At 38.1% G+C, this 26,167-nt stretch overlaps 1 protein-coding gene across 2 annotated transcripts in view; it reads right to left on the bottom strand.

Annotated features, from left to right (window-relative positions):
* Positions 1–26,167, bottom strand: part of traf3ip1 (TNF receptor-associated factor 3 interacting protein 1) — a 30,489-nt gene continuing 4,322 nt past the window's right edge. Inside the window, exons 3-17 of one of the 2 annotated variants that reach the window (XM_084121355.1) lie at positions 23,297–23,458; positions 19,250–19,378; positions 18,559–18,960; positions 18,132–18,209; positions 17,974–17,994; positions 16,339–16,362; positions 16,109–16,184; positions 15,856–15,876; positions 13,052–13,139; positions 12,412–12,498; positions 11,106–11,235; positions 10,974–11,010; positions 10,808–10,881; positions 2,100–2,323; positions 1–1,424 (exon numbers count right to left, since the gene is read on the bottom strand). In XM_084121355.1, coding sequence (XP_083977481.1) covers positions 1,259–1,424; positions 2,100–2,323; positions 10,808–10,881; positions 10,974–11,010; positions 11,106–11,235; positions 12,412–12,498; positions 13,052–13,139; positions 15,856–15,876; positions 16,109–16,184; positions 16,339–16,362; positions 17,974–17,994; positions 18,132–18,209; positions 18,559–18,960; positions 19,250–19,378; positions 23,297–23,458 — 1,719 coding nt within the window. In that variant the 3' untranslated portion in view covers positions 1–1,258. The remainder of the gene's footprint in view (positions 1,425–2,099; positions 2,324–10,807; positions 10,882–10,973; positions 11,011–11,105; positions 11,236–12,411; positions 12,499–13,051; positions 13,140–15,855; positions 15,877–16,108; positions 16,185–16,338; positions 16,363–17,973; positions 17,995–18,131; positions 18,210–18,558; positions 18,961–19,249; positions 19,379–23,296; positions 23,459–26,167) is intronic. The other variant, XM_084121356.1, reaches the window with a different exon arrangement.

Genomic DNA, 26,167 nt, shown 5'->3' with positions numbered 1-26,167 from the left:
TTTTAACAGAAATGTAACTGTTTATTAGACTTCACTACAAAATTAATATTCATTTGTGAACTATGATACAAACAACATATACACAAAATGTACAGCAAAAAGTATGGATGTGGTAAAAATCGTTTACAGTGTATATGGTCGGCTCTTTTACAAAGTAATTGATAATTTATTGACGTTTAAGTTGATTTTAATAAATAGCAAACAGTATTTTGTGACATAGTGTTCAGCTGATAATACTGACGTAGTGTATAATCTGTATATTAAAGTTTGCCGTTGCATGGTCACCACAGTATCCATAAAGTGTGACATGTTGTGCTTGACCAGCTGATCAACTTCGACAGATCCGACCTGTTATTGCTTCATCTAACACAGTCTAACACAGTTTTGCACACACTTCTATATCAAAATAGAAATTTTTAATGCAATAATTGCTTCATGGATCTCAGATTGCAGTAGAAAACTCTCAACAGCCCTCTAAAAAGTTTTTTTTTTTTTTTTTTTAAATGAAATATCAGTTGAACATTTTCCATTATTTATATGAATTTGAAATATACACAAGTACATTTGATCAGGGTACATTTCTTGACTTACACGATGAATTGACTTGAAACACATTCATGCCATCTCATCTCATTTCTTAAAACTTACATTAAGCTACTTGAGAAGTTTTTAATGTGTACAGGTAAATGATGTGCTGTATGTTGGTCTCATTGGTCAAAGTGCAGAGGTGCGTGTGTAGTGTGTCTCCAATTTTTGGCAATTCTAAAGGTCATCTTTATTGCTTACTAAATTATATATATGTGTGTGAACTGTGTCTATGCACACATACGGTATACATACAGATATATAATCATATATCATTGCCAATTATAATCATATATTATCATTGCCAAGGTTCTCTTGTGAGACAAAAGCCTGTCTGAATGGAAAAACAAAATAAAAATATAATTATCGAGTCAGTCTGCTTTCCCAAGAGAATATGGAGATAATTAAAAAAAATACAGGACACATCACTATGGTGACCACACATTTATCTCTCAAGTAAGTGACAAGTGCAAATCTACTGCAGACGTGCGAGTGTGGACCACCGCAAACAGATCCTGGGTCTTACAGAAGGCACCTTACTTGAAGGGGGTTTGAGGAGGGCGATTCCTGACCTTCTGAAGTCTCTCCAGTGCCGGCTCAAGACATCAGGTCTATTAACAGGAGCTCTCACCACTGCTCAGTGCTTCAGCTATCATTTGGGATGTGTTGATATTCATGTTTGTGAGGAGAAGCTGATGCTGGATACCATCTTCTGGATCTTCTCCTCATTCTTCAGGATGTTGGACTTGACTGCGCAGTTCTTGTCCTGTTGGTCTTTGATTAACTGCTCCAGTTCAGCGAGCTCGGACTTCAGAGGTTCCACAACTGTGTCCGTGATTCTAAGACATAGACAGAGAAACGGTTTAACACAGAATCATGAGAAAGACTGAGATGCATTGATTGAGAGTTATTATAGCTGATCCTGACGATAATTATTTGTATGTAATGGCCAGTAACCAATAGGGTGGCCAATTTTGCAACAAACAAACAAAATAATAATGATAATAATAATGTAATTGTTAACATTTATTTAAAAATAAATAAATAAATAACAGAATAAAAAAATAATATATATATATATATAGAGAGAGAGAGAATCAGAGGAAGCGAGTGGCCATTAAAAAAAAATATATATTTTGTATATATGTATATATATGTTAATGGCCACTCAAAAAAAACCCTTTTTTTTAAAAATAAAATAAATACAAAATATGCTAAAATTGTAAAGTAAATTGTAAAGTAAAAAAAACAAAACATTTATTGAACAAAATTGTTTAATAAATATAATCAAAGTCAAAATGGACTACTTTTATGCTTATTAGAACACTGGCTTTTAGCTCAACTTGAAATCAATTTTAAGTCAACTCCTGTGCGATTGCATGAGGAGCATTTATTTGAATGACAACTGAGATCCTGCTTATGCAAAGCGTTCCAAATCAATCACTTTAGTTAGGATGCTGCTTACGTAGACAGTAGACAACAAGGCAGTTCACTGAGCTAATATGAATGTGCACCTTTGTTCCTGTAACAGAGCCTGTGCGTTCTCCTTGTTCTCTTTGCGCCAAGTCTGCAATTCATTCTGCATGGAGTCCATATCTTCCTGAATGTAGTCCATGATTTTGCCCAGGGGCAGAGCGCTACGGCACACCGTCTGTATGGACGAACGCAAGCGCTCAATCTCCTTCGCCACCAGTTCTCGTTCTTTCTTACGAGACACCTCCGACACCAGCGTCCGATCCTGCAGAGAGAGACGGAACCACAGGAAACAGATCAACAATAGCCGTCTCAAAACAATGTCACACCACCTGACTTTTTTACTGATATCTCAATGACATGCATTTCACTTTAATCCGTAGTCAACATGCTGTAGGATGACATATAACACAAGACGACAATTAACTTTTATATACATGGCTTTGCATTTGGATGAGCGTCATATACTTGCCCTCATGTCATTCCAAACCTGTATGACCTTTTTCTTCTATGGAACACAAAAGAAGATATTTTTAAAAATGTTTCTGTGCTTTCTATTCATACAATGAAAGTAACTGGGTTCTGATGTTTTGGACCCCATTGACCTTCATTGTATGGACACAAACAGTCGAAATGTTCTTCACAAAATTATTTTACGCTCCACAAATGAAATACAGGTTTGGAATGACATGATGGTGAATGAATGATGACGAAATGTTCATTTGTTTCATTCGTCTGGGCTGTTAATGGCCACTCGCTTCCTCTGATTCTTAAGCGACTGTGTAAATTAAGCTTACAGCTGAAAAATGACTAGTGGGAAGTCACTCCCACGAGGGAGCACTTCAGATGTATGCTGTAGATGAATGAGGTTAGAGGAAATCTATACCTACCAACAATATACTTTTGGAGGAAAAAAGCACCAGGGAGAAGTCTGCATTTAGTGGGTTTTCAATGTCAAGGCTACAAATGTTTAGAATTTCAAGGCAGGAATTATACAAACCTTGCAATGTATATAAAGATCAAAACGAAAGAGACATGGGATCCATAATGTGAGTGAGTGGTTACTGAAGGCCTCCTCTGTATGCGGTGTGGTTGGGGGGTCTTGGTGTGCCCCAGTCACCCTTCAGCCAAGCACAAGGCGGCCCCCCTGGCACACGGGGCCCGTGTCTATTTACTCAGCTGGGGCCACAGGCTGTGTGTGGCACTAGGCCAAACAGGCTTTACTCTTACTGCCTCCGTCCCACTCAGACACATACACCCTCATGCAAGGCATGACTTTGTTTATTTTAGTAACAGGCAATGGCAGCGAAGTTATTTTACAACAGTATTTGGTAACAACTACTTCACATTTACCTTGTTTCAAGCTGAACTGCTCAAGCAATTCATGTCATTATGGCCACAAACACTAACATCTTCTAAGACAGAACATGTCAAACCTGAGCTACATGACAATACAATTACCAGAAAATTCCTCATCAAAATAGACAAGAGCATTACATGAACTCTTCAAAAGGTGAGATAGATATAATGGATATATTTGCAATGATTTTTCTGGTAATATACAACTAAGCAATATTGTAAATATCTTGCTGATTTTAACTAGCTTTTTATCTGGCAATTAAGCGTCATTACACCAGTTTCACAATCCCTCTCTCTCTCTCGATTTGTGAGTATGAGAGTGTTAAGACAGGTGGTTTAATAACATCTGTGACTTAGACTTCAGAAGCCAAAATGGTGTTAGTGTTGATAAGTCTTATGCAATTCAATGGATCAATTCATAACCCTATAATCAATATATAATGTTTTCTCTCTCACACACACACACACACACGCACACACATAATTTTGTTTAAAATTATTCATATTATTGCATAAATTTCAAATAATTCATATAGACCAATGTAATATAAATACAATTATCACATAGTACTAGATAGATAAACAGTGGGTTAAAACGCTATAAAGATTTTAAATCTGAAAATATTTTCATAAAGAGCCGGTCTCTAATCATCCAAGTTTTGAAACCAAAAGTTTATTGTTAAAACTTTACAGAGTCCGGTAACTATATTGCAAACACTTCAAAGGTTAACTATGTTGCTTTTCTCTAGGACTCGTAACAAACGTCTGAGAAGAAAGACTAAATTCATCCCCCCCCCCCCGCTCTCTGTGGTTTACAAGTGCGTTCAGATTGAAATGTCTAATAGTTGTCTGCAATGTGGGTGGTTTCTCTGGCCCTTAAACACCCCCTCTACACAAACACCGGCGAGCACATTCGGCTCACTGTTCGTGGAGCGCGAAGGCCAGGCCAGATTCGCTCTGTTTGCCGTCCTCCTGCACCTCACCCCTCAGTCGAAAAGAAAAGAAAAACTCAGGCTTTCTGTCTCAGAGGACATAAATCAATCGTTTATAGGGGCTCTCGTTTTCCCCATTCTTCAGTCGGACCCAAGAAAAATATTTGTTTTGCGTGAGGCAGCTGAGGACAGGTTTTCCCATTATCTCGAACAGTGACACAAGCGGGATGTGGAGTCGGTGTGCCTGGGTCAGGTGGCTTCCAGAGACGCTGATGCATTGGGCCGAAGCCTCTTGCATCGGGATGCCTCATTACCCCGCTATGTGGATCTAAGCCTTCAGCTGCAAGCCCAATTTGCTTAATGAAGCAATGCATGCAAAATGCATGATTAATAGAGTGCTAATGAAAAACTACAAAATAAAGCAGAGCAGCACTCTTCAAATGAGAGCTCTGGCAAAGAAAAATCACAGAATTGCAATCCTCCTGAGAAGCATTCACTTTGCTGCGTCACGGTTCTGTGGATCTGAAACTTTGAGTTCAAACGCGATTCGTGAGATAAACTGGGCTTGCAAATGAGAACAGTTTTTTTTTTCTGTTAGGACAAGTATGACAAACTTTAAATATGAAGCGAGTCATTTATTCGCCACTAGCAGCATCAAACAGAAATGGGGAAAAAAATGGCAAACACTCCCCTGTCTATCACTGTTTGGACAGACATGCAGTTCCGTCCCCAAAACTGCAGTTTAGTTTGCTACTTCTAGTGTCAAAAACTTTATCTTCAAGATGTGAACATTTGCATTGGGGTGGGCGATATAAGCAAACATTTATAATTAACAATACGCACATTTTTCTTCCAGATAAATTTTAAACCTTTCAAAAAATTATAGATTCAGATTTAGATTTTTTTTTTTTTATAGCTATGAAGTTTAGTCTGAGGAGCATTTTCTTTAGTTAAAGTACTTAAAGACAGAACAGGCACAGACAGGTAGACTACATGTAAACATGACAGCCAAACTTAGTGGAGGATCAGTTCCACACAACCAGTCACAGATTAAGTAAATTTTCACAAGTACACAAAAATTGCTTCATTTTGAAACGGACATCAGTGAAAGTAAGGATAACTAGCAGTTCGGTGAGTGTCAGATGTTTGCGTAACTGCTCTGATGAATTCAGTGAGATATTTGTCAGACTGATTCAAAACAGTAACTTGAGTGAAAATAATCATTAAAAAAAGTCATTTGTTTGTGAATTGGACAACACTGGCATTTTGTTTGTTTTTGTGTGCAGCTCGTGAGGACAGGACAACTTAATAGAAGGACGTGCACAGTCTTTATCACTACATATTCAGACTGCAAAATGACATTCACTAATCTGGTGATTTAACAATGATTTTTTTATACTGGTACCGAGTCACAAAATATGTATACTGGTTAACATATTTCTATCAGTTTCTCGTTTTACCCTGTATAATGCTCAATCCCTAGTTTGCATTGAGAAAGTTTTCAGGAGGGGAGGTATGATCAGGTATAATCGATCAAAAAAATTTGCTACTTTTTGATTGGTTACTATAGCATTTTGGGTTGTACTTTGCATTCTGATTGGCTAAAGTCAATGTATCGGCTGTACACTTTAACATATTTCACTTATAGATCAGAACTACTTTAACTTGCTTTCTTAAAAAATTTGTCTTGGTATGCTAAAAAAAAACAGTGAGATGCTGTTGCATTTCTTTTGAGTATGCATAAGCAGTTAAAATGATCAAAATGCATTATTCTTTACAGAGGATTTTATTTAAACTACACGGTGAAAGAGTTTAACATGGGCAGTGGCTTCAATGGCAAAGTCCTTTTTAGACAGCTTGCTACTGGTATATCGCTCCATGGTGGGTCCAACAAGGACTCAAAGGGGAAAGATTAATTGTTTAGCAATGTTTAGGGGTTTCCTCCTTGGGGAAAACATGGGCCCCGTCCAGCAACATCATAAAAATAGCTGGGATGAAGTGAAGTGCAAAGAGGCGGAGTGGTATACACAGGATGGAAGGGTCAGTTCGTCCCCGTGGGGGTCACCGCTGAGATCACCATCCTGCACTTGTGTGCTAAGCAGAACACCACAGAACCACAGTGTTTGACTTCGATTTATGAGAACCAGAGAGTGGAAAGACTGAAATGATAGGCTAAAACGCAACCAATTATGCAATCAGACGTCAGAGACTTGAATCGTGGTATTTCAACGTAACCTTTGGATCATTCCACGGGGATGTCAATCGTCTCTCGATGAGGGCAAAACGTTGAGGAATGCCACAAGAGTCATTTCCTTAACATATCCAACAAAAAAGGTAGATGTTTACAAAGACACAGGCTTGAAGGGATGACGATTTATTTTCTTGCCCGTTCGGCAGAGCACAAGCTGGTGTGGTGTTCACTCAACAGCCATCCATTTGTGTGCCATGGGGTTTATTTATACATTGCAAACCTTCATCAGGCTAATTTGATTGCGCAAAAGAGGGGAAAGGGAAGAGGGAAAAAAATGCTTATGAAAACGCAGCTGCTGTCAGGGGCCAGTACTCTCAAAACAAAAAAGACGCCCTACAAGAAGTATCTTACAATAATATACACGTGATCTGGAAGGTCACAACAGAGGTCAGCTGCAAAATGTACGGCAAATTCTTCAGCAAAACGCACCGTGATGGGAAATGGCCCATCATAATATTGCATCCGGCCTGTTGTTTCAGTCAAATGAAAAATATTACGTCTAGCAGATCTTGATAAATGAAGTTCTGTCGACCCCGGCGAGGTAAATCTCCACTTACGAAGCGGAACGGAAAGCTCAAGCTAATAAAGCCACGGAATGAGTCATTGGCTCTGTTTCATCTTCGGAATTACTAATAGTCAAAACTCTAAATTCTGCAGTCATTCCGAAGACATTAAGTCATCCGTACTTGATGTGGGGATCACTGTAAACTCAAAATCATGGAGAGATCTGAGAGCGAAAGCTCATATTTGTGAAGTGATTTATGAGCGCTGTAACTTCAAACCTGTTGAGGAGGATAAGGAAGCTCAATATTTACATTTTTAACCCTGGATGCTACACCGTGATTACAGGAGAGCGGACGCTTTATTGCGTTGACCTTCAGCCCCCTTTCAAGTCAGGAAGGAAGTCATTACAGGTTTCTTTTTCATACAGCTGACTAGACAGGAGAGGTGCGGAGTGCCAGTTAACATGTACTACCTCAAAAACCCACGCCCATTTCATGCCCCGCAATTAAGACAAAGAATTTAGAAAGCTGATGAGGCTAAATTAAGTCAATTAGGGGAGCGCGCCATGCAGCGCTCAGGTTCCAGCCCGGAGTTGGCCTGCGTCTGATGGGGGGAAATCTAATTTAATTATTTGGGATTGAAAGGAAATCCAGTCTGATTGTTTTGAAATCAAGAACACAGGAGGGAGAAGCGCTCGCTGTAAGAGCCAGCTGGGAGCAGCTTACTGTGTGCGGTTGAGTTTAAACACCAAACCAGATCTCGCTGGCGGCAAAGCACACAGAGCTCACGTCTGTTCATTGAGGACTGTAACCAAATGAATTAAATGAAACTTTTGTGATAATTTACTTACCCTCATGTCTTTCCAAATCTGTAAACGTTGAAGAATGTATTGACCACTCTTTTTCATGCAAGGAAAGGTAATGGGAACTCCAGTTCAGGTTTGACATCAAAGTCGTAATTTACTTTCATTACGTGGAGAAGAAATAATAATTTGGGGTCAGTAAGAATTTATAATGTTTCTGAAAGGAACATCTTATGCTCACTGTATAAAAAATACAGTAAAAATAGTAATATTGTGAAATATTACAATTTCAAACAAATTATATTAAAAAAATTATATATATATATATATATATATATATATATATATATATATATATATATATATATATAAAATGTTATGTGTTCCATTGTTGGCAGAGCTGAATTTTTCAGCAGAAACAAAAAACATATTATCAATGTTGAAAACAGTTGTGCTGCTTCTTATTTTTGTGGAAACAAAAACTGAATTTAAAGTGAATAGAAAGTTCAAAAGAACAGCGTTTATTTGAAATAGAAATCTTTTGTAACATTATAAATATCTTTACTGTCCCTTTTATGCACCATTGCTGAATAGAAGTGTTAATTTCTTTTAGAAAAAAAAAAAAAAAAAAACTGTAGGCAAACTTTTGAATGACAATGAATGTAAGAAAAATGTTTTATTATAGCTATTTAGGTTCTAGCTGAGAAAAGTATGAAATAAAGTTTGTATTCTTTCGTCCTCGAAAAGAATCATTCAATTAAAGAACCAGAATTAAATAATTATTAAAGAACCAGAACTGTTGTATGAAATCTGCAACAGAGCCAAAATTCCTTACAATTCCCAAAATCTCTATTTGTCCCTACTGCCAACTCACATGTGACTAAGGTGGGAAGTCAGGGTGAAGGGGTGAGGGTTCTGCATGAAGGCCATCACCAAACGTTGCATCCATCAGGGCCTACAGCCAGTGACGGACAGATAGACCGGAGCGTACATTCCGGCAAGTGTGGACCACCCAGGACAGACCACCCTTTCCACCAGGGCACGGACAGGATGACTTCAACACTCAATTCACACTGTTCCCATCTTCCCTGGCTCACAAACCGCCCAAAAAAGGGGTGTGCGATATCACGATTTTAGATTGTGAACGATTAATGTCTCCACGATCTGCCTTTGAAGAGAGATCACATTCAAGCACATTCAATCAGTTGCAGTTCTGGCATCACCGTCCCAACAAACTGTACAACGCGGGGTTGACACTCACTGCAGTTCTTCACCATCATGAAAGTTTATTATTTGCATGCCTTTTAAAGCCTTGCCAGTTAAACTTTGTATTCGCACACTCGAAGCGCACACACGCTAAAAGCCTGTCACACAGCGCGTGAATACTGAAGTTTTCTTCCGCATCTTATTGCGCTTAAAGTCCCCCTTTAGTCAATAATTTTATCCCTTAAAACTCATCTTTGATCACCAAAATGACACATTTAAACATATTTTTTTCCCTGAAAATGTTTTTCTTCATGCCTTAAAATTGCTTGAATGTAACTACACCCTTGCCTCATTTAGTAAACACGGTTCTATGACTATGCAAATTAGCCCCGCCTCCACTCACACCAGCTCAGAGGATCACACGTTGACGTGATTTGTGTTGTCAGAAACACCAGCGATTTCAAACTACATTTTTGAGCCTGTCTTTGGTTCACTGCAGTTTTAAGGAGAAAATACTCAGCAATGGTGTCGACTTATGAATGTGCACATGGTTTGTCTTAAAGCATATTAAAAACACCACATAGACATTTGAACAACATTAAAAACTTGATTTTCACCACAGGGGGACTTTAAACTCAAATTCACTAAAGGTTTACATAAATACAGTCATTTATATCTTAAGTAAATGCGTGTCAGTAGTTTATTAGATCTGTGCATTAGGTCTTAAAGTGGTCTTATGGTAGCCTAATAAGCAATCTCATATTGTATTTGTCCTATTATTTGTAATTTGCACCTTTGTTCTTATTTTTAATAACAAAGATAAAATAATAATACGATGTCGATCGTATTGCCCATCCCAACTTTGGCCTAAATGGTCTGTCATTATTTTTTATTTGTATAAGACAAAACATCTTGGCTGCACTGCTCAGTGACTTACAAATAGTCTTTAAATACAACATGAAAAAAAATGGTGGTACGTTATTTTTGCAATATCGACCACCCCTAGTCCAAAGCAAGCTAAATATTTGGAAAGACATTGATGAAGAACCACTTTAGATTGGCAATGGTTTTATACTTGTCCTGAAAAATCTTTCCACAAATTTTATTTTATAATTTTAACAGAAAACTGCATAACCTGAACCACACTGAAACTTCAGATAAAATCCCCCAAAAAGTTTTAACCTAAAAACAAATCACAAGCAAGCTTATAAAAAGTCACCAGCACAGCCTGGTTTTCAATCTGTAATGCAGTAACCAAACCCAACAAAATTCACAAACAAACAGGCCACAATTGTTAACAATGTTAACCACAAAAATATCTAAACAGCAAGTACGGAGCCATCATGCTTATTTTACCCTAATTATTTAAGCTCGGTGGAACAGAATAACACTTCAATGCCTCTAAGGGACTGCAATTACATTTCTCCACTCCATTTGCAAAGTTGCTTTCTTTAGTAAACTGACAGTGCACTGGGTCAGGCTTTGGAAATAAAAAGAGAGACAGACACATCCCTGAAGTATTGTTTAGAGCACAATAAATGCTTATTCCCTTGATGAAGAGATTTTGAAATGCATTTACTCATGTTACTGGAATTTTGTTGTAAAAACAACAAAACATGGACAGTGTAAGATGGAATAGCACCGCCACCTAGTGGTACTAACGGGAACAACCAGGAGCTTAAAACAATGTCATACCTGTTCTTTTGACTTTGTGGATGGAGATGATTCATAGTCTTTTTTTGTCTCCAGGATTTTTTTCACAAGCCCACCTATGAACAAATGAAAACCATTCAATCGTTTATTTACTTCACAACAATGAATCATTTTTGAATTTCCATTTGTATTATTGGACATGGCTTACCATGTTTGTCATCCCCTTGCAGTTCAAGTGAATTACGCTGTAATAAAAAAAGTAAAAAAAGTAAATTGAGACTGAATCATGCTGATTTTTTACTGAAATACTACATGCATATAGAGAGCCTGCCTTCACTACCTCCATTTCCGGTATGTCAGGGGGAGGCGGAACTGCCTCCACTACAAAATGCCCATCTTCCTCATCTTCATCTTCAGAGAGCTTCTTGTCATCCAAAATGACCGTTGCGGGGGTCTTGCCACTGCCCAGCCTGAGAAAACCCAGTCATGCTTAAATTCAACTTCTTTTTTTATTTATTTTTATAAACACTGATGTCTTTTTATCATACACTACTGTTCAGAGGTTTGGGATCAGTTTTTTAAAAGTAATTAATCATTTTATTTTGCAAGGATGCAGCAAAGTGAATGTAAACACATTTACAATGTAACAAAAGATTTTTTCTATTTCTTTTTCAAATAAATGCTGTTCTTTCAAACTTCATTCATCAAAGAATCCTTAAATAAAAATGTTATCAGTTTCAGCAAAAAACATTAAGCAAGACAAATGTTTTCAACCTTGATAGCAAAAAGAGATGTTTCTTGAGCACCAGATCATCATATTAGAATGACTTCTGAAGGACCATGTGACACTGAAGACTGGAAGCTTATTTTCTCCTCAGAATAAAAAATAATGACCTTTCATCACACAACTCAGAATTTCTTACATATATTATATATTATATATATATATATATATCATAATTCAGACTTTATAACTCAATTGTGAGTTTATACCTAAAAAAAGTCAATTTCCTCAGAATTGTGAGAAACTCGGAATTGCGAGAAAACAAGTCAGAATAAAGAGGGTATTTCAGGTAAGAACCCCCTACCAGTGGTAAAATCAGTGTATGTATCAGTGCATCATCACTTGTGGCTTACTTCTTTAAAGGGTTAGTTCACCCAAAAATGAAAATTCTGTCAGTAATTACTCACCCTCATGTTGTTCCAAACCCGCAAGACTTTTGTTCATCTTCGGAACACAAATTAAGTTCTTGCGCATGCGTCGTGGCGCTCTCGTGAACTCACGTCAGAGGCCCAGACGGAAGAAAATGAATAGTTGAATAAAGTCGTTATTTTTGTGTGTTTTTTGCGCACAAAAAGTACTCTCGGCTTGATAAACTTAAGGTTAAGCCACTGTAGTCACTTGGACTATTTTAACAATGTCTTTACTAACTTTTCTGGGCTGGCAGATATCGATTACCTAGCAGCCTATTAAGGAGTGAGACAGCTCTCAGATTTCATCAAAAATATCTTAATTTGTGTTCTGAAGATGAACAAAAGTCTTACGGGGTTGGAACAACATGAGGGTGAGTAATTTTCATTTTTGGGTGAACTAACCCTTTAATATGAAGTCTGAAACTGAGAGCCTGATGAGCGAGATCTCTCACCTCTCTGCTGGGGTCACATCAGCGTAGCTCTCCTGTCGCTTGATGCGGGGGGCCGCCGGTCGAGCGCTGCTGGGCCGTGGCAATCTTCTACTCACATAAACATTGCAAACAAAAGAAGAATACATATGTTCACATTAAATACACAAGCACTTTTTGTAAGGTACGCAACTACACATGTGACTTCATGCGTGGGGAGTTTAAGTAAACGGCAAGTTCCTAAATGGCTAAATGCTTACAGAAATAGTCCTGAGAACAAGAGTAATGATCTGGATGAGAGTGATACCCATCTTGTGGTTTGATCTTGCGGTACAGTGCAGTGAAAGTTGAGGATTTGCATCAGTGACTTCCACTGCCAGACAATCTCTCACGGGAACATACATGATACACTTCATTCACCCACAATCCCATCAGCACATTATCACACTGGGTTACTTTGTTATCACTGGATGGAAATTTAGCCTTTTCTTTTCTTTTTAAATCAATACACTTATGTGATCATTAGCACTTATTAAGAAAGAAAGAAAGAAAGAAAGAAAGAAAGAAAGAAAGAAAGAAAGAAAGAAAGAAAGAAAGAAAGAAAGAAAGAAAGAAAGAAAGAAAGAAAGAAAGAAAGAAAGAAAGAAAGAAAGAAAGAACAAACCTGTGTGTTGTTGTCTGAGGTGGCACAGAATCCGTTGCTTCTCCATTCTCAATGGGGACTGGGTTCTCTGGTGAAGTGATGTCCGCTTCTGGAAGATACATACATATACATACACATATATACAGTGAGGAAAATAAGTATTTGAACACCCTGCTATTTTGCAAGTTCTCCCACTTAGAAATCATGGATGGGTCTGAAATTGTCATCGTAGGTGCATGTCCACTGTGAGAGACATAATCTAAAAAAAAAAATCCAGAAATCACAATGTATGATTTTTTAACTATTTATTTGTATGATACAGCTGCAAATAAGTATTTGAACACCTGAGAAAATCAATGTTAATATTTGGTACAGTAGCCTTTGTTTGCAATTACAGAGGTCAAACGTTTCCTGTAGTTTTTCACCAGGTTTGCACACACTGCAGGAGGGATTTTGGCCCACTCCTCCACACAGATCTTCTCTAGATCAGTCAGGTTTCTGGGCTGTCGCTGAGAAACACGGAGTTTGAGCTCCCTCCAAAGATTCTCTATTGGGTTTAGGTCTGGAGACTGGCTAGGCCATGCCAGAACCTTGATATGCTTCTTACAGAGCCAGTCCTTGGTTATCCTGGCTGTGTGCTTCGGGTCATTGTCATGTTGGAAGACCCAGCCTCGACCCATCTTCAATGCTCTACCTGAGGGAAGGAGGTTGTTCCCCAAAATCTCGCAATGCATGGCCCCGGTCATCCTCTCCTTAATACAGTGCAGTCGCCCTGTCCCATGTGCAGAAAAACACCCCCAAAGGATGATGCTACCACCCCCATGCTTCACAGTAGGGATGATGTTCTTGGGATGGTACTCATCATTCTTCTTCCTCCAAACACGTTTAGTGGAATTATGACCAAAAAGTTCTATTTTGGTCTCATCTGACCACATGACTTTCTCCCATGACTCCTCTGGATCATCCAAATGGTCATTGGCAAACTTAAGACGGGCCTTGACATGTGCTGGTTTAAGCAGGGGAACCTTCCGTGCCATGCATGATTTCAAACCATGACGTCTTAGTGTATTACCAACAGTAACCTTGGAAACGGTGGTCCCAGCTCTTTTCAGGTCATTGACCAGCTCCTCCCGTGTAGTTCTGGGCTGATTTCTCACCTTTCTTAGGATCATTGAGACCCCACGAGGTGAGATCTTACATGGAGCCCCAGTCCGAGGGAGATTGACAGTCATGTTTAGCTTCTTCCATTTTCTAATGATTGAATGAATGAACAGTGGACCTTTTTTCACCAAGCTGCTTGGCAATTTCCCCGTAGCCCTTTCCAGCCTTGTGGAGGTGTACAATTTTGTCTCTAGTGTCTTTGGACAGCTCTTTGGTCTTGGCCATGTTAGTAGTTGGATTCTTACTGATTGTATGGGGTGGACAGGTGTCTTTATGCAGCTAACGACCTCAAACAGGTGCATCTAATTTAGGATAATAAATGGAGTGGAGGTGGACATTTTAAATGCAGACTAACAGGTCTTTGAGGGTCAGAATTCTAGCTGATAGACAGGTGTTCAAATACTTATTTGCAGCTGTATCATACAAATAAATAGTTTAAAAATCATATATTGTGATTTCTGGATTTTTTTTTTTAGATTATGTCTTTCACAGTGGACATGCACCTACGATGACAATTTCAGACCCCTCCATGATTTCCAAGTGGGAGAACTTGCAAAATAGCAGGGTGTTCAAATACTTATTTTCCTCACTGTATATATATATATATATATATATATATATATATATATATATATATATATATATATATATACACATACATACATACATACATACATATATATACACACATATATATACACACATATATATATATATAGGAGTAAGCACACACACACACACATATATATATATACACACTTATATTAATACAATTATATATATGCACATATATATTTTATGAACAAACTTTTGTTAGATGAGATTAATTGATTTGACAGCACTAGTCGAAATTCTGAATTTGAATTAACAATGAGTATTTAGCTGTTTTAATTTCCTTTTTATGACTATATAAATGTATTTGACACATGAGCAGTTCATGATCTGGTGTTTTCTATGATTCGGAGCAGCTCGGTTTGCAGTGAAAGCTGCTCCCCACGAACTCATCTCTGCAGAAGTTTTGCATTTGAGTAGCTTATAATGTGTTTTTCAAAACGCAACATGCAGCAACCATCTTCTCAAATTTTTTATATAAGTTTTATAATAATAATAAAAACAATAATAACAATAATTTGCTGGCCAGTACTTTTCTGAAGTCATCGGCCATTGGCAGGTAGTGTAGTTTTTTATTTTTTAGACTTTCAGTGCGAGTATGCTGTACGAGTTTGGCTGCAGCTTCACACCGGGGCTGTATGTTTGTTTTGATTTTGTCTTGTTTAAAAAGTATGTTTCTCAATGTTTCACACGCTCATAAAATGGACTTCAACCTAACGAACTCTTGTGATTGTTTTTTGTGATTGTGGCGTGCATCGTTTGACGCGGGTTTGCTTGGTGTACTCACTCCATGAGGGACTAATCTGGTAACTTAATTTTTACTCTATGCACATTAAATGCATAGTCCGGAGTGAAAAATATACAAATATTTGAGTGAGTATTACTGTATAGTTTCTTGTATTTGGCCTTGTTTATGATATATTTTTGTTTTTGATTGTAAAGCTCGGGAAAAGCGCTATATAAATGAAACATATTATTTCTATTATTGGGTGTGGCAAAAAGTTAGTTTTGAACCTTGGTAACAGGTATTCACAAAATAAAACAACACTCACCTCCTTCGCTGTCGGTCTCATCTGTAACAGAGATACACAATTTATGTTATAACTTAAGACGAATCACATAAAAACAACAAGGCTGTGACAGTTTTAATAATCCTACATTAATCAGTTTGTTTAGACTGGGTTTGTAAAAATGACATTTCATGCGTTCAGACTCGAAACAACTAAACAGATCAAGTTGGATATGCATCAAAACGTCAGCACATCAATAATTAATAGGGTCTGTTAAGGAAGACATGTTTAATACCTTGACCTCTTGTTTTGGGCCACCGCCTCTGTCCTTTAGCCGATGAGGGCCTTGGAATCCGGGAGGGACTCTCAGGCTGAAAGGAATGAGGAAAGACAGATATCACTCAAGATCACCTGAGCCTTCTTTCTTTACAAACCCTCTAAGACAACAATCTTCTGGGCTGTTGTTGCAGACATGAAACATTATCATAGGCGGAAACAGATTCACTTGGGACAAAGAGAAATTACCTGGATTTCAGAGAAATCTGTAGGCTGAATGAAGACAAAACAAAACGCAACAGAGATCCTTAAGACTTTCACATTTACGTTTATAGTACACTTGCTTTAAACAGCTGCACCACTAGCCAAAACAATAAAATCTCACTACTCCAAATGAGAAGCTACAGAAGCTGCAAAGACACATAGACGTGGTGGAGCAACATGGTGGAAAATTTGAGGTTAATTAACTCAGCCTTCAGGCCATTTTGGATTTTTAGTTGAAAGCGTGGTCCTTGGAAATGCAAGCGCGAGCTTCCTGTCGCATAATGACGTATGCGTGTGAGCTCAAACGTTGGGTATCTGTGAAAAATCATCAATTTTCCCAATCGAGATTGCGCAAGCAAACGTAATCTTAATTTAAAAAAACCCTTTTATATAGGTTTCAGCATCCAGGATAGGCACATGTGTCCTCCCTCTCTGTTGTATTGTATACAAACAGCGTCAGTGCTCTACGTCATAATGCGAGAGGAAGCTTGTGCTCCAGACTTCCATGAATGTGCTCAGGACCGTTTACCCAGGCTGTTGATTACAGGTAATAATGTTGTAAATAATGTTCAGTTTCTTGCACAAACTGATCGTTTCACTTTCTAAGACCTAAATCACCAGGAGCCATAGGTATTCATTTTGTTTTGCCTGTAATATGTTTGTTTTAATTTACTCTCAAAGTGACAGTAACCATCGACTTGCATTATATGAATCAACAAGTACTACGGGTTCAGCTAAAAATCTTCTTTACTTTTCTACTGAAGAAAAAAAAAATGACACCTACATCTTGGATGGCCTAAGGGTGAGTAAAATAACAGCAAATTTTCCTTTTTGGGTGATCTATCCCTTTAAAAACATAAAAGCATGTGATGCATTGTTTATTTTTGTTATTTCCAGCAATTTATGTGTAAAATGTACTTGTATTTATTTAGCATTTTGCCACAATTTAAGAAAATTATTGAACTTATTAAAAAAAAAAATCTTCAAAAGAAACATTCATTTTTATTTTATTTATATATATATATACTTGCTTTTCATATACACTACCATTTAAAAGTCTGGGATCAGTAAGATATTTTTTCAAACAAAATCAATACTTTTATTCAACAAGAATGCATTAAATTGATCAAAAGTGACTGTTAAAAGAAAATGTATTACACAAAAATATCAAGCAAGAAATGTTTCTTGAGCATTTCTTAAGGATCATGTGACACTGAAGACTGGAGTAATGATGCTGAAAATTCAGCTTTGATCACAGGAATAAATTAGAAATCAATAGAAAATCAATATCAATCGAAATCAGTTTTAAATTGTAATGATATTTCACAATATTACTGTTTGTACTAGATTTTTGATCAAATAAATGTAGCCTTGGTGAGTATGAGAGACTTCTTTCAAAAACATTTAAAAAATCTTACTAACCCCAAACTTTTGCCTCAGGACCAGAGAAAATTCTTAACTAATGGCTCAACCTGGGCAGCAGAAAAAATCCTAACTGTTGTGGCCTGATAAGACAATCCTTGCTCCACCAAGACTGTATTTGTGCAATTCTAACTATGCAAAACACCTATTATTCCGCCACGAAGCAAAGCAGGCACTGACATCACAACAGACTCGTACCTCCAGTTCACCGCCCTCAGCCTCCAATTCAGAGGAACAAAGAAAAGAATAAAGAACTATGAGGAACATTACGTCAACAAGCCTCATTGACGACCCATTCCTACAGAACAAACGTAAAGGGCGTAAGCAGAATAAAGCACACAAGTGATCAATCTTACCTCATCTGCTTCAGCTTCATGTGTTTTATTTGTGATCTCTGGGTTAGGCTTTGACTTGCTGATCTCTGCTGCCTTGATCTATGGAAAAAGTCAAATTGTTATAGTGTATTAAAAGCAGAGAAAGACTTATTCACAAGGATAAAAGCACAGAAATTTGCTTTGAGGAATATTTAAATATAATAATATATAATATATATAATATATAATATAATAAAAAATGTATAATATACATTTAAATATTGCATCACTTTTCTTTGTTAAAATTTTCACAATCCTAAAACTGTATTTAAATGGGATTTTAAGAGCAAGAGTTACTTTATATATCTGAATTAGACAAGAAAAAAAGGCTGGTAAAATTGGTCATTTGTCTGCCACTGTGGCTGGTGTGCAAAACAAGCTACAGAGTCTTAAAATATGGTGAGCAAACCTTTCTCTCGCCTCTGTCCTTCAGCTTCTCCTCTTTCTCTTTTTCTCTCTCCCTTCGTTTCTCACGCTCGCGATCTCTCTCCTTGTCTCGTTCTCTATCTCTGTCTTTGTGAGATTCCCGTTCTCTTTTCTTATCCCTTTCTTTATCTCGCTCCTTCTCCTTGTCCTTGTTGCGGTCCTTCTCCTTCTCTCGCTCACGTTCCTTCTCTCTGGTCTTGTCTTTCTCCCGATCCCGGCTCTTGTCCTTGTCTCTGTCTTTTGTCCGGTCTCTTTCGCGCCCTTTGTCAGACCTCTCTGCATCTTTTCGGCGATCCTTGTCGTCCCTCTTGCTCTCAGGATCTTTCGGTTGATCTGGATTTTTCTGCTCTCTGCTTCCGCTGCTCTCCTTAATGCCATTCCTCTCCTGAACAACAGCCAGAGACAACATCAGATTTTCACTTTCACAGCAATAAACAAAACAAGTAAGGTATAATGTATAGTAAACTGGTCATTAATGCTAAAATAACCCTTGCAGCTTCATCAGGACCCAAATGCAAAGTGTTATTATAATTCCAGAATTAACAAGTGAAAGAAAAAGACATAACAGAAACGCCCAAGAGGGACAAGTTGAGGAATAAATTGTGATTTATGACAACAGAAAATTCTGGTTTGGCAGAAAATGTCACTGGGTCAAAGCGTCAAGCGGGTCTCACCTCTCGGTCTTGGTGTCGCTCCCTGCCCTCTCTGTTCTCCTTGTCCTGGGATCTGGAGGTGCTGGGCTTCCCCTTCTGATCCAGCTTGTCTCCTGCTAACACCCGCTTAACAGCCTCGTCACTGGAGAGCTAGAACAAGGACAGGATACGCTGTTTAACAACAACTTAACATAATGAACACAAGTCCCAAGCAACACTCTGCATGCTCTTATACAAATTTCAGTTGATGGTAGCCATTGACTTCCATAGTATTTTTTTTCCTACTATGGAAGTTGTAATAAATATTGTAGAACAATCGATTATGAATTTTTCTGAAAAATCATCTTCTGAAAAACCTTCTTCTGAAAACTCCCCAGAGATTGTATATATTAAAAACTGCATGAATGCATTGAATGTAACAGATGAAGATGAGACAGAAATAAGAAATGTTAATGTCACTGAAAAAGTTGAGATTTTTATGGACGATCTTATAGTTGAACACCTCCAGAGGGACAACGCAAAAAGAGCTCGCAAGAAGGAGAAGGAGAGAAAGGCGCTGGCGAAGATCTTCCACTAAAGCTCAACTCCCTCGAGACGAACTGATTCATCATGCACAACAGTTAATAAAAATTGTCAAACAATCCGAGCGATTAAAGGAGCTGTATGTAAGAAATGTATTTCAATTAATCATAAAATGGCCCTGATATGTCACTAGACATTAAGAAATCATGTTCATTTCAAATACTTATATCACTGACAACAGTAGTCCGGCCAGGATATTGTCATTTAAAAGTGAAGTTGCAGCCCTCAACTGATGTTGATGTTGTCATGTTGTGTTTTGGCCTGAAGCGCCACCCTCCACCTATCTACCAATCACAAAGTCAGTAGTGTTTCGGCATCCGGGTTGCCAGCTCTGCTCTAGTTGAAAGCTCCTTGTAGCAGCCTACGTTCCTGCTGGATCCTGCAGCCTATCTGACAACCTCGAGTCAGGGGGGAGGGGGAGGGGATACACCGCTCTACAGTAATTTGAAAGTGATTGCAGTACCAGTTTTGGCCACAATCTTACGTACGGCTCCTTTAAATAGGAAGATAATACACATTGCAAACAGTTTTATGGTTGAAAATGAAATAAAATGTTCAAATGAGGATGTGTTGAAGTTGCAGGGCAAGCTCGAATTACTTAAAGCCTAGTTCGAGCTTGGCTTGCAAACTTAAAGGGACACTTTACCTCTGGAAAGATGAATGTGTATTTAAAATAGGTCATTTATGTAGAAGAAATGTGAAATTATTTTTGAATTTGGAGCTTTCTAGACTAAGAAAAGCCAGAAAATGTATTTTTGGCTTATGTGGATGAAAGACAACAACTCCCAGAATGCACTTGCTTCGCTGCCCTAGGAGGCCACTCCCAAGCCACGCCTACCGGTAAGAGAGGGCAGTTGACAACAACAAAGCTAAGCTACTAGCGAGTCTCCGTGATGAGTTTGCCCTGGATTTCAAGATCGCCCAAAATGTCCGGGATTCGGCTTTTGCGTTCTACAGTCGCCATTCATCATGTTTACTGTGGCGAGCAGGGCGAGGCTGAGGGGCGCGGGAGAACGGCGCGAGGCCGGTGGCGTCATTACTGAGACGCACCGGTCTCGCATCTCTCACGGAGGAGCGGGAATTTTCTTAGCAATGTTAAAACGCACATCAACCGATCACTTGTTTGGCGTTCATGTAAACACTACATTCAGATTCACCAATCGGAATGAATTCAGCTAGATTGAAACAAAAGGTGTGCATGTAAACAATGAATGGCGACCGCAGAAAGCAAAAGCCGAATCCCGGACATTTTGGAAGATCTCGACGGCTGGACATGTCCGGGAAAAAGAGGATGGCATTGGAAATCAAACGCACTGGCACTGATCTGTGATAGGTCTGTTAGCGCATTAGGTCCAACCCCCTATGGGCGGGTTTGAAAGGGTGGGAACTAGTGCTTGTAGTCTCAACAGAAATCCCCCCCTCTTACACTTCCTCCGACAATGACGCAAAATGACGATTTTTGCGGCATTGTGGGAGGAAGTGTTAAGAGGTAAATACGGATTTCTCCCGTCTCAGGGGAAAATGAGAGAGTGTTGCACGACCATTCAATAGTATGACTGGGTTTCTAACAATGCAAAGCTTAATGCAAATGGGTGGAGTGTTCCTTTAAGGGTCATTGTTAGAAGTGTAATGTATGTGTGTAGGTGAGTTAAAACCACTGTACTGTACAATGTACTGTTAAAGGGAACTTTGAACATCTTTTACTTCAGACATAGAAAATGTGTGAAGTTAGAGAAAGGTCAAAAAGGCTATGATAGAGGAACTTACCATATAAAGCTTTTGATGTATGTGCTGCATAGAATAAGTGTGAAAAAAATAATAGATAACTTGAACATGTGCTAATTCTTATGCTAATAGAGAGACTAGGATAAGTCCCAGGTATTACCTTATAAGGGAATTAGCTGTACTATAATGACAGCCAATAATTAGAAGGCGGCCCAAAAAAAAGGGTAGTATAAAAAGCCTTGAAGGGGTTTTTTCGGGGCCGCATCTCGGGTGAAGACTTTTACGTGTTTACATTATTTTTGCCTTTGAAATTTTTGTCTTTGTATTATTCTCAATCTTTTTAAATAAAACAAAATCATGTTGTGGTGATTCTTAAAACTTGTTAAACAAGTCTCAGAGTAATTTTCCCCTATAAATATTTCATGATTTCGGTAATGGAACATTAATACTGGCAAACGCCCAGTGCATTCGAATTCATGATTGAACTGGTTAGAGGCACCGCCGAGGACCCTGAATCGATAAGGTAAGGGCAATATTTAATTGCAGTAGATTATGGATATGTCTGAGAATGATTTATTGGTTACAGCGGTATAAAAATACAACAAAGTCAATGGCTACCGTCAACTGTTTGATTACCAACACTCTTTAAAATAACTTCTTTTGTGTTCAACAGAAGAAAGAAATTCATCCATATTTGGAACAACATGAGGGTGAGTAATTGACAAACAATTCTTAAGAAACATGTGCATGGTGCTTAATACAAAACTAGTATTGTGGGTGATCAAAGTGTTGTACAGTTCAACTGTCGCTTCTTCAACGCAAGTCTATGGGATTATTTTTTTTGCACAATTTATTTAATTTTATTATCCACCTGCTGAAAAACTGTGTAATTGAAAATGAACAGCAGATCTCCTCAACAAACCGCTCAGTTTGGGTATCATTTATGTCCATACATAGCACAAAGAATGTGGAATGAGTTACACAGTGAAGTTTGATACCTATATTTAAGGGTTAATAAAAAAAAATTGCCATAAAAGTAGTTGAATGTACACAAACTTGACAGAAGGAAAGGAAAGGAAAGGAAAGGAAAGGAAAGGAAAAGGAAAGGAAAGGAAAGGAAAGGAAAGGAAAGGAAAGGAAAGGAAAGGAAAGGAAAGGAAAGGAAAGGAAAAGCTATAATAATTATCATAGGCTTGGAATATAGCGCACAGTTACACATATGGACTACTATATGATACCTTTATGGGGGTTTCTCTCCCCCTTGTTATTACATAGAATAACTGCAGCAAAAAATTTTTTTACCCAAAATACATCCTTTGGGGTTCCACAGAAAAAAGAAATTAGTAAATGATGACACAATTTTCATTTTGGGGTTAACTACCCCCTTAACAGCATCACCAATTTCACCTGAAGTTTCCATTCAAAGTTACCTACAGTCATCCTAGAGCAACATGAGGTCAAAGACATGTATAAAATATCCCAGTGTGCTGTAGAGCAGAAGAACTGTCATTTAGCCCATTGTTCACGTTCACCTGCTCTTCGCCCTGCAGGCATCAGTGGGTTCCCCTGATAATGCTGATGGCAATGTTCCATCGCTCCTTAACCTTCAGAAAAGCTCAAGGGTGCAATTAAATGAATACATGTATAAATTACCCCCTGCTTGGACATATTAGTCTTGAGTCATTCACTAGTTAAATGGCTTTGAGCGAATCCTGCAGGACAGAAGCACAGTAGCTGAGTGGTCTTAATCGCAGGACTGACCTTGTTGAGACAGCATTTAGCAATGGCCTGCAGCAGCTCGTTGGTTTTCTCTGGTTCGTGTCCGGCTACGATCCGAGCAGGTTTGGCAGCTAAGGGCTCTCCACTGACTAGCATCACCACATCGATGGCCTTCTGGAGGAACGCAATTTTTGAGTCTTTGTCCTGCAGGGTACATGAAGAGAACTGAAAAGGTGAAACAGAACTGCAAGCATAATGTTTGTCTGTTTTTAAACACAGCCACAGTCTTCTATTGTTTAAACATGTAGTCCCAAAACACACACTCCACTGGATGAGCCAAGGTTGTCATTGCTAGCACAGTTGGGGCAATTCAACAAACAGATTGCAATTTGTTTGGGGCAACCAATGGTACAGTAAATACACATTGGACAGATCTTTAGGGCTTGGGTTTTCAGCCTTTACAGACCTAGGGTCACCTATCTAGAAACTAGATAGCCTAGCCAAATAACTAGCCAATCCAGGGACACTCAATATAAAAACAATAATTTACTTTCATTAATAAACATTCTAATGCTGATCATAATTGGACCATATAAACTTATTCAAATAAATGTAAATAATCTTATACATTTAGAAGTCTATACATTTTGAAAGATTTGAGATTGAAAATCAAAAACTGATCTGTAACTTTATCTTATCATGTGAATCATCTGTGGTGTCAGTCTCATTCTGTAAACACTTCATAAAACATGCGTGCCACACTTTCTGACAGAATATTGGTATAGGATCCCTGATTAAATGTTGCATAAATATGTCAAGAAAATAATATATATTTTTTTTTTTCTAATTCAATGAAATAAATTATTTATCTTACTTTAGGCTTAGACTTAATTGCACTGTACACAAAGAACCTAAAGTTATCCTGATGCTTTAAACAAAAAGTACATACATCATCACGGACAGCTTGATAATGCGTCCGTCCACTCCATTAAATCCTCTTTTTCTGTATTTCTGCTTTGCTGGTTATGATGAAGTGCAACTGTCCATATTGCCATTTAATTATTTCATACTTCATGAAGTTCTTAATGAGGCCCCAGCGGCAGAACAACCTGTATGCTGATTTAATCTGTTATGATTTTACACATTCAGCAGCATTTAATATCCAACTACTGGCCACACAATATCCATTCGATCAAAATGTTTCTCAAGGCTAATCAGTGAACAGGGCGAATTTCATGAAAACATGGTTATGCCATTTACATTTCAAGACAAAATAAAGAAATATATTTTGCATTAAAAAGGCCTGTTTAAGGACCATTAAGATTTTGTGCATTATGACATATTTTCAGATACTGTTCAGATACTGAATATTTTGAGAATTCCCATTATTCTCAATGGTGAGACTTATTTGCTTCTCATTAACATTATACAATGATTTTTTATTTAAATCAGCATGAATTAGTAAGAAATCTATGTTGTCAGAAAGGCAATATAGAAGTGCAAAAATTATACATTACAATTATATATATATATATATATATATATATATATATATATATATATATATATATAATTGCAATGTTTTCAGTTCCTGTTAAAAATTCTAAATAGTTTTATTTTCTGTGTAATGTTTTTCCATGTTAAAATACTTTCTTCTATCCCAGTTAATAGACAGCTAGAAGTTGCTATCTGTCAGTAGATTCCCCTGAAAAGTGTTAAAACTGTGGCGCTATTAAAACATTATAATGTCATGGTATACCGTAGGGCTGGACTGCTTCACACGGGTGTGGGGAGATCATTTATAATGCATGCTGGGACATCAAAGGCCACAGCTCTTTTAGACTGACCGGCATTTGGAGAAGGATCAGACGTGAACTCCTCACTTTGCACACAGTGATGTGGTAAGCTCACCTGCCTCTCTAACAGGGTCACAGTAATACTGATCCAAGTAAAGCTAGTTAAAGGCACCAAGCTTTTAACAGGTAGGTTTATCACACCTCATGGATCACCACGACATGGAACTTTGGCACGCTAATTAAATGGAGCGTCTTGAGTTACACTCAGTTATATGATCAATGTTAACACCTGAACAGCATGAAAACACAGTCTGAGATACTGCGGCTATAGAATCCAAGAACACTTAAAGGTCCCATGACATGAAATTTCCACTTTCTGAGGTTTTTTAACATTAATATGAGTTCCCCAAGCCTGTATATGGTCCCCAAGTTTCTAGAAATTTTAATCGGTGTAAATCAAGCTTTTGCTATTTTTCTCTGCCTTTGAGAAAAAGGAAGCTCAACCGGGCTGATTTTGAATCTCCTCCTTATGACGTTATAAGGAGAAATGTTTCCTCCCCTTTCTCTGCTTTGCCCGCCCAGAGAATATTTTCCGCCCATGAGAAAATGAGCTAGGAAGTAGAACTCGCGCGCGCGATTTTAGTTTGTCCACGAGAGATATCATGGCTTTTGAGCGAGCGAAGCATAATAATTGCTCAATAATTGGATGTACAAATGAACATCGAATGGTCAATACAGAGCTGGGCTTGCTGAACGTCGGACAAGTAAGTCAACAAATGATATATAAGTGTGTTGCTTTACTGTTTATGGTTACCTAGCTTGTTACACATAGAATGTGGCTGTCACATTAGCTATGCAGCTATGCAGTTACTTGCGCTAATGTAAAGGTAGACAGCATCAAGTTACACACACTGTAGTGTTGCATGGTACCGTTGCGCAAGATGGTCAAGGCCACACCCACCCTCCACCTTGCGCCGCCTTTCTCCTCCTCATTAGTATTTAAAGCTACAGACACCGAAACGGCCCGTCTGAAGGAAGCTCATTCTGGGACTGGCTTGTAGTGGCTATAATTCTGCACCGAGGCTGAATTTTTGGAAAGAGATTTCAGATACAGTAC

Source organism: Abramis brama (genome assembly GCF_963993115.1).
Source record: "Abramis brama genome assembly, chromosome: 8".
Classification (NCBI taxonomy): domain Eukaryota; kingdom Metazoa; phylum Chordata; class Actinopteri; order Cypriniformes; family Leuciscidae; genus Abramis; species Abramis brama.
This window is presented reverse-complemented; position numbering and strand designations above follow the sequence as displayed.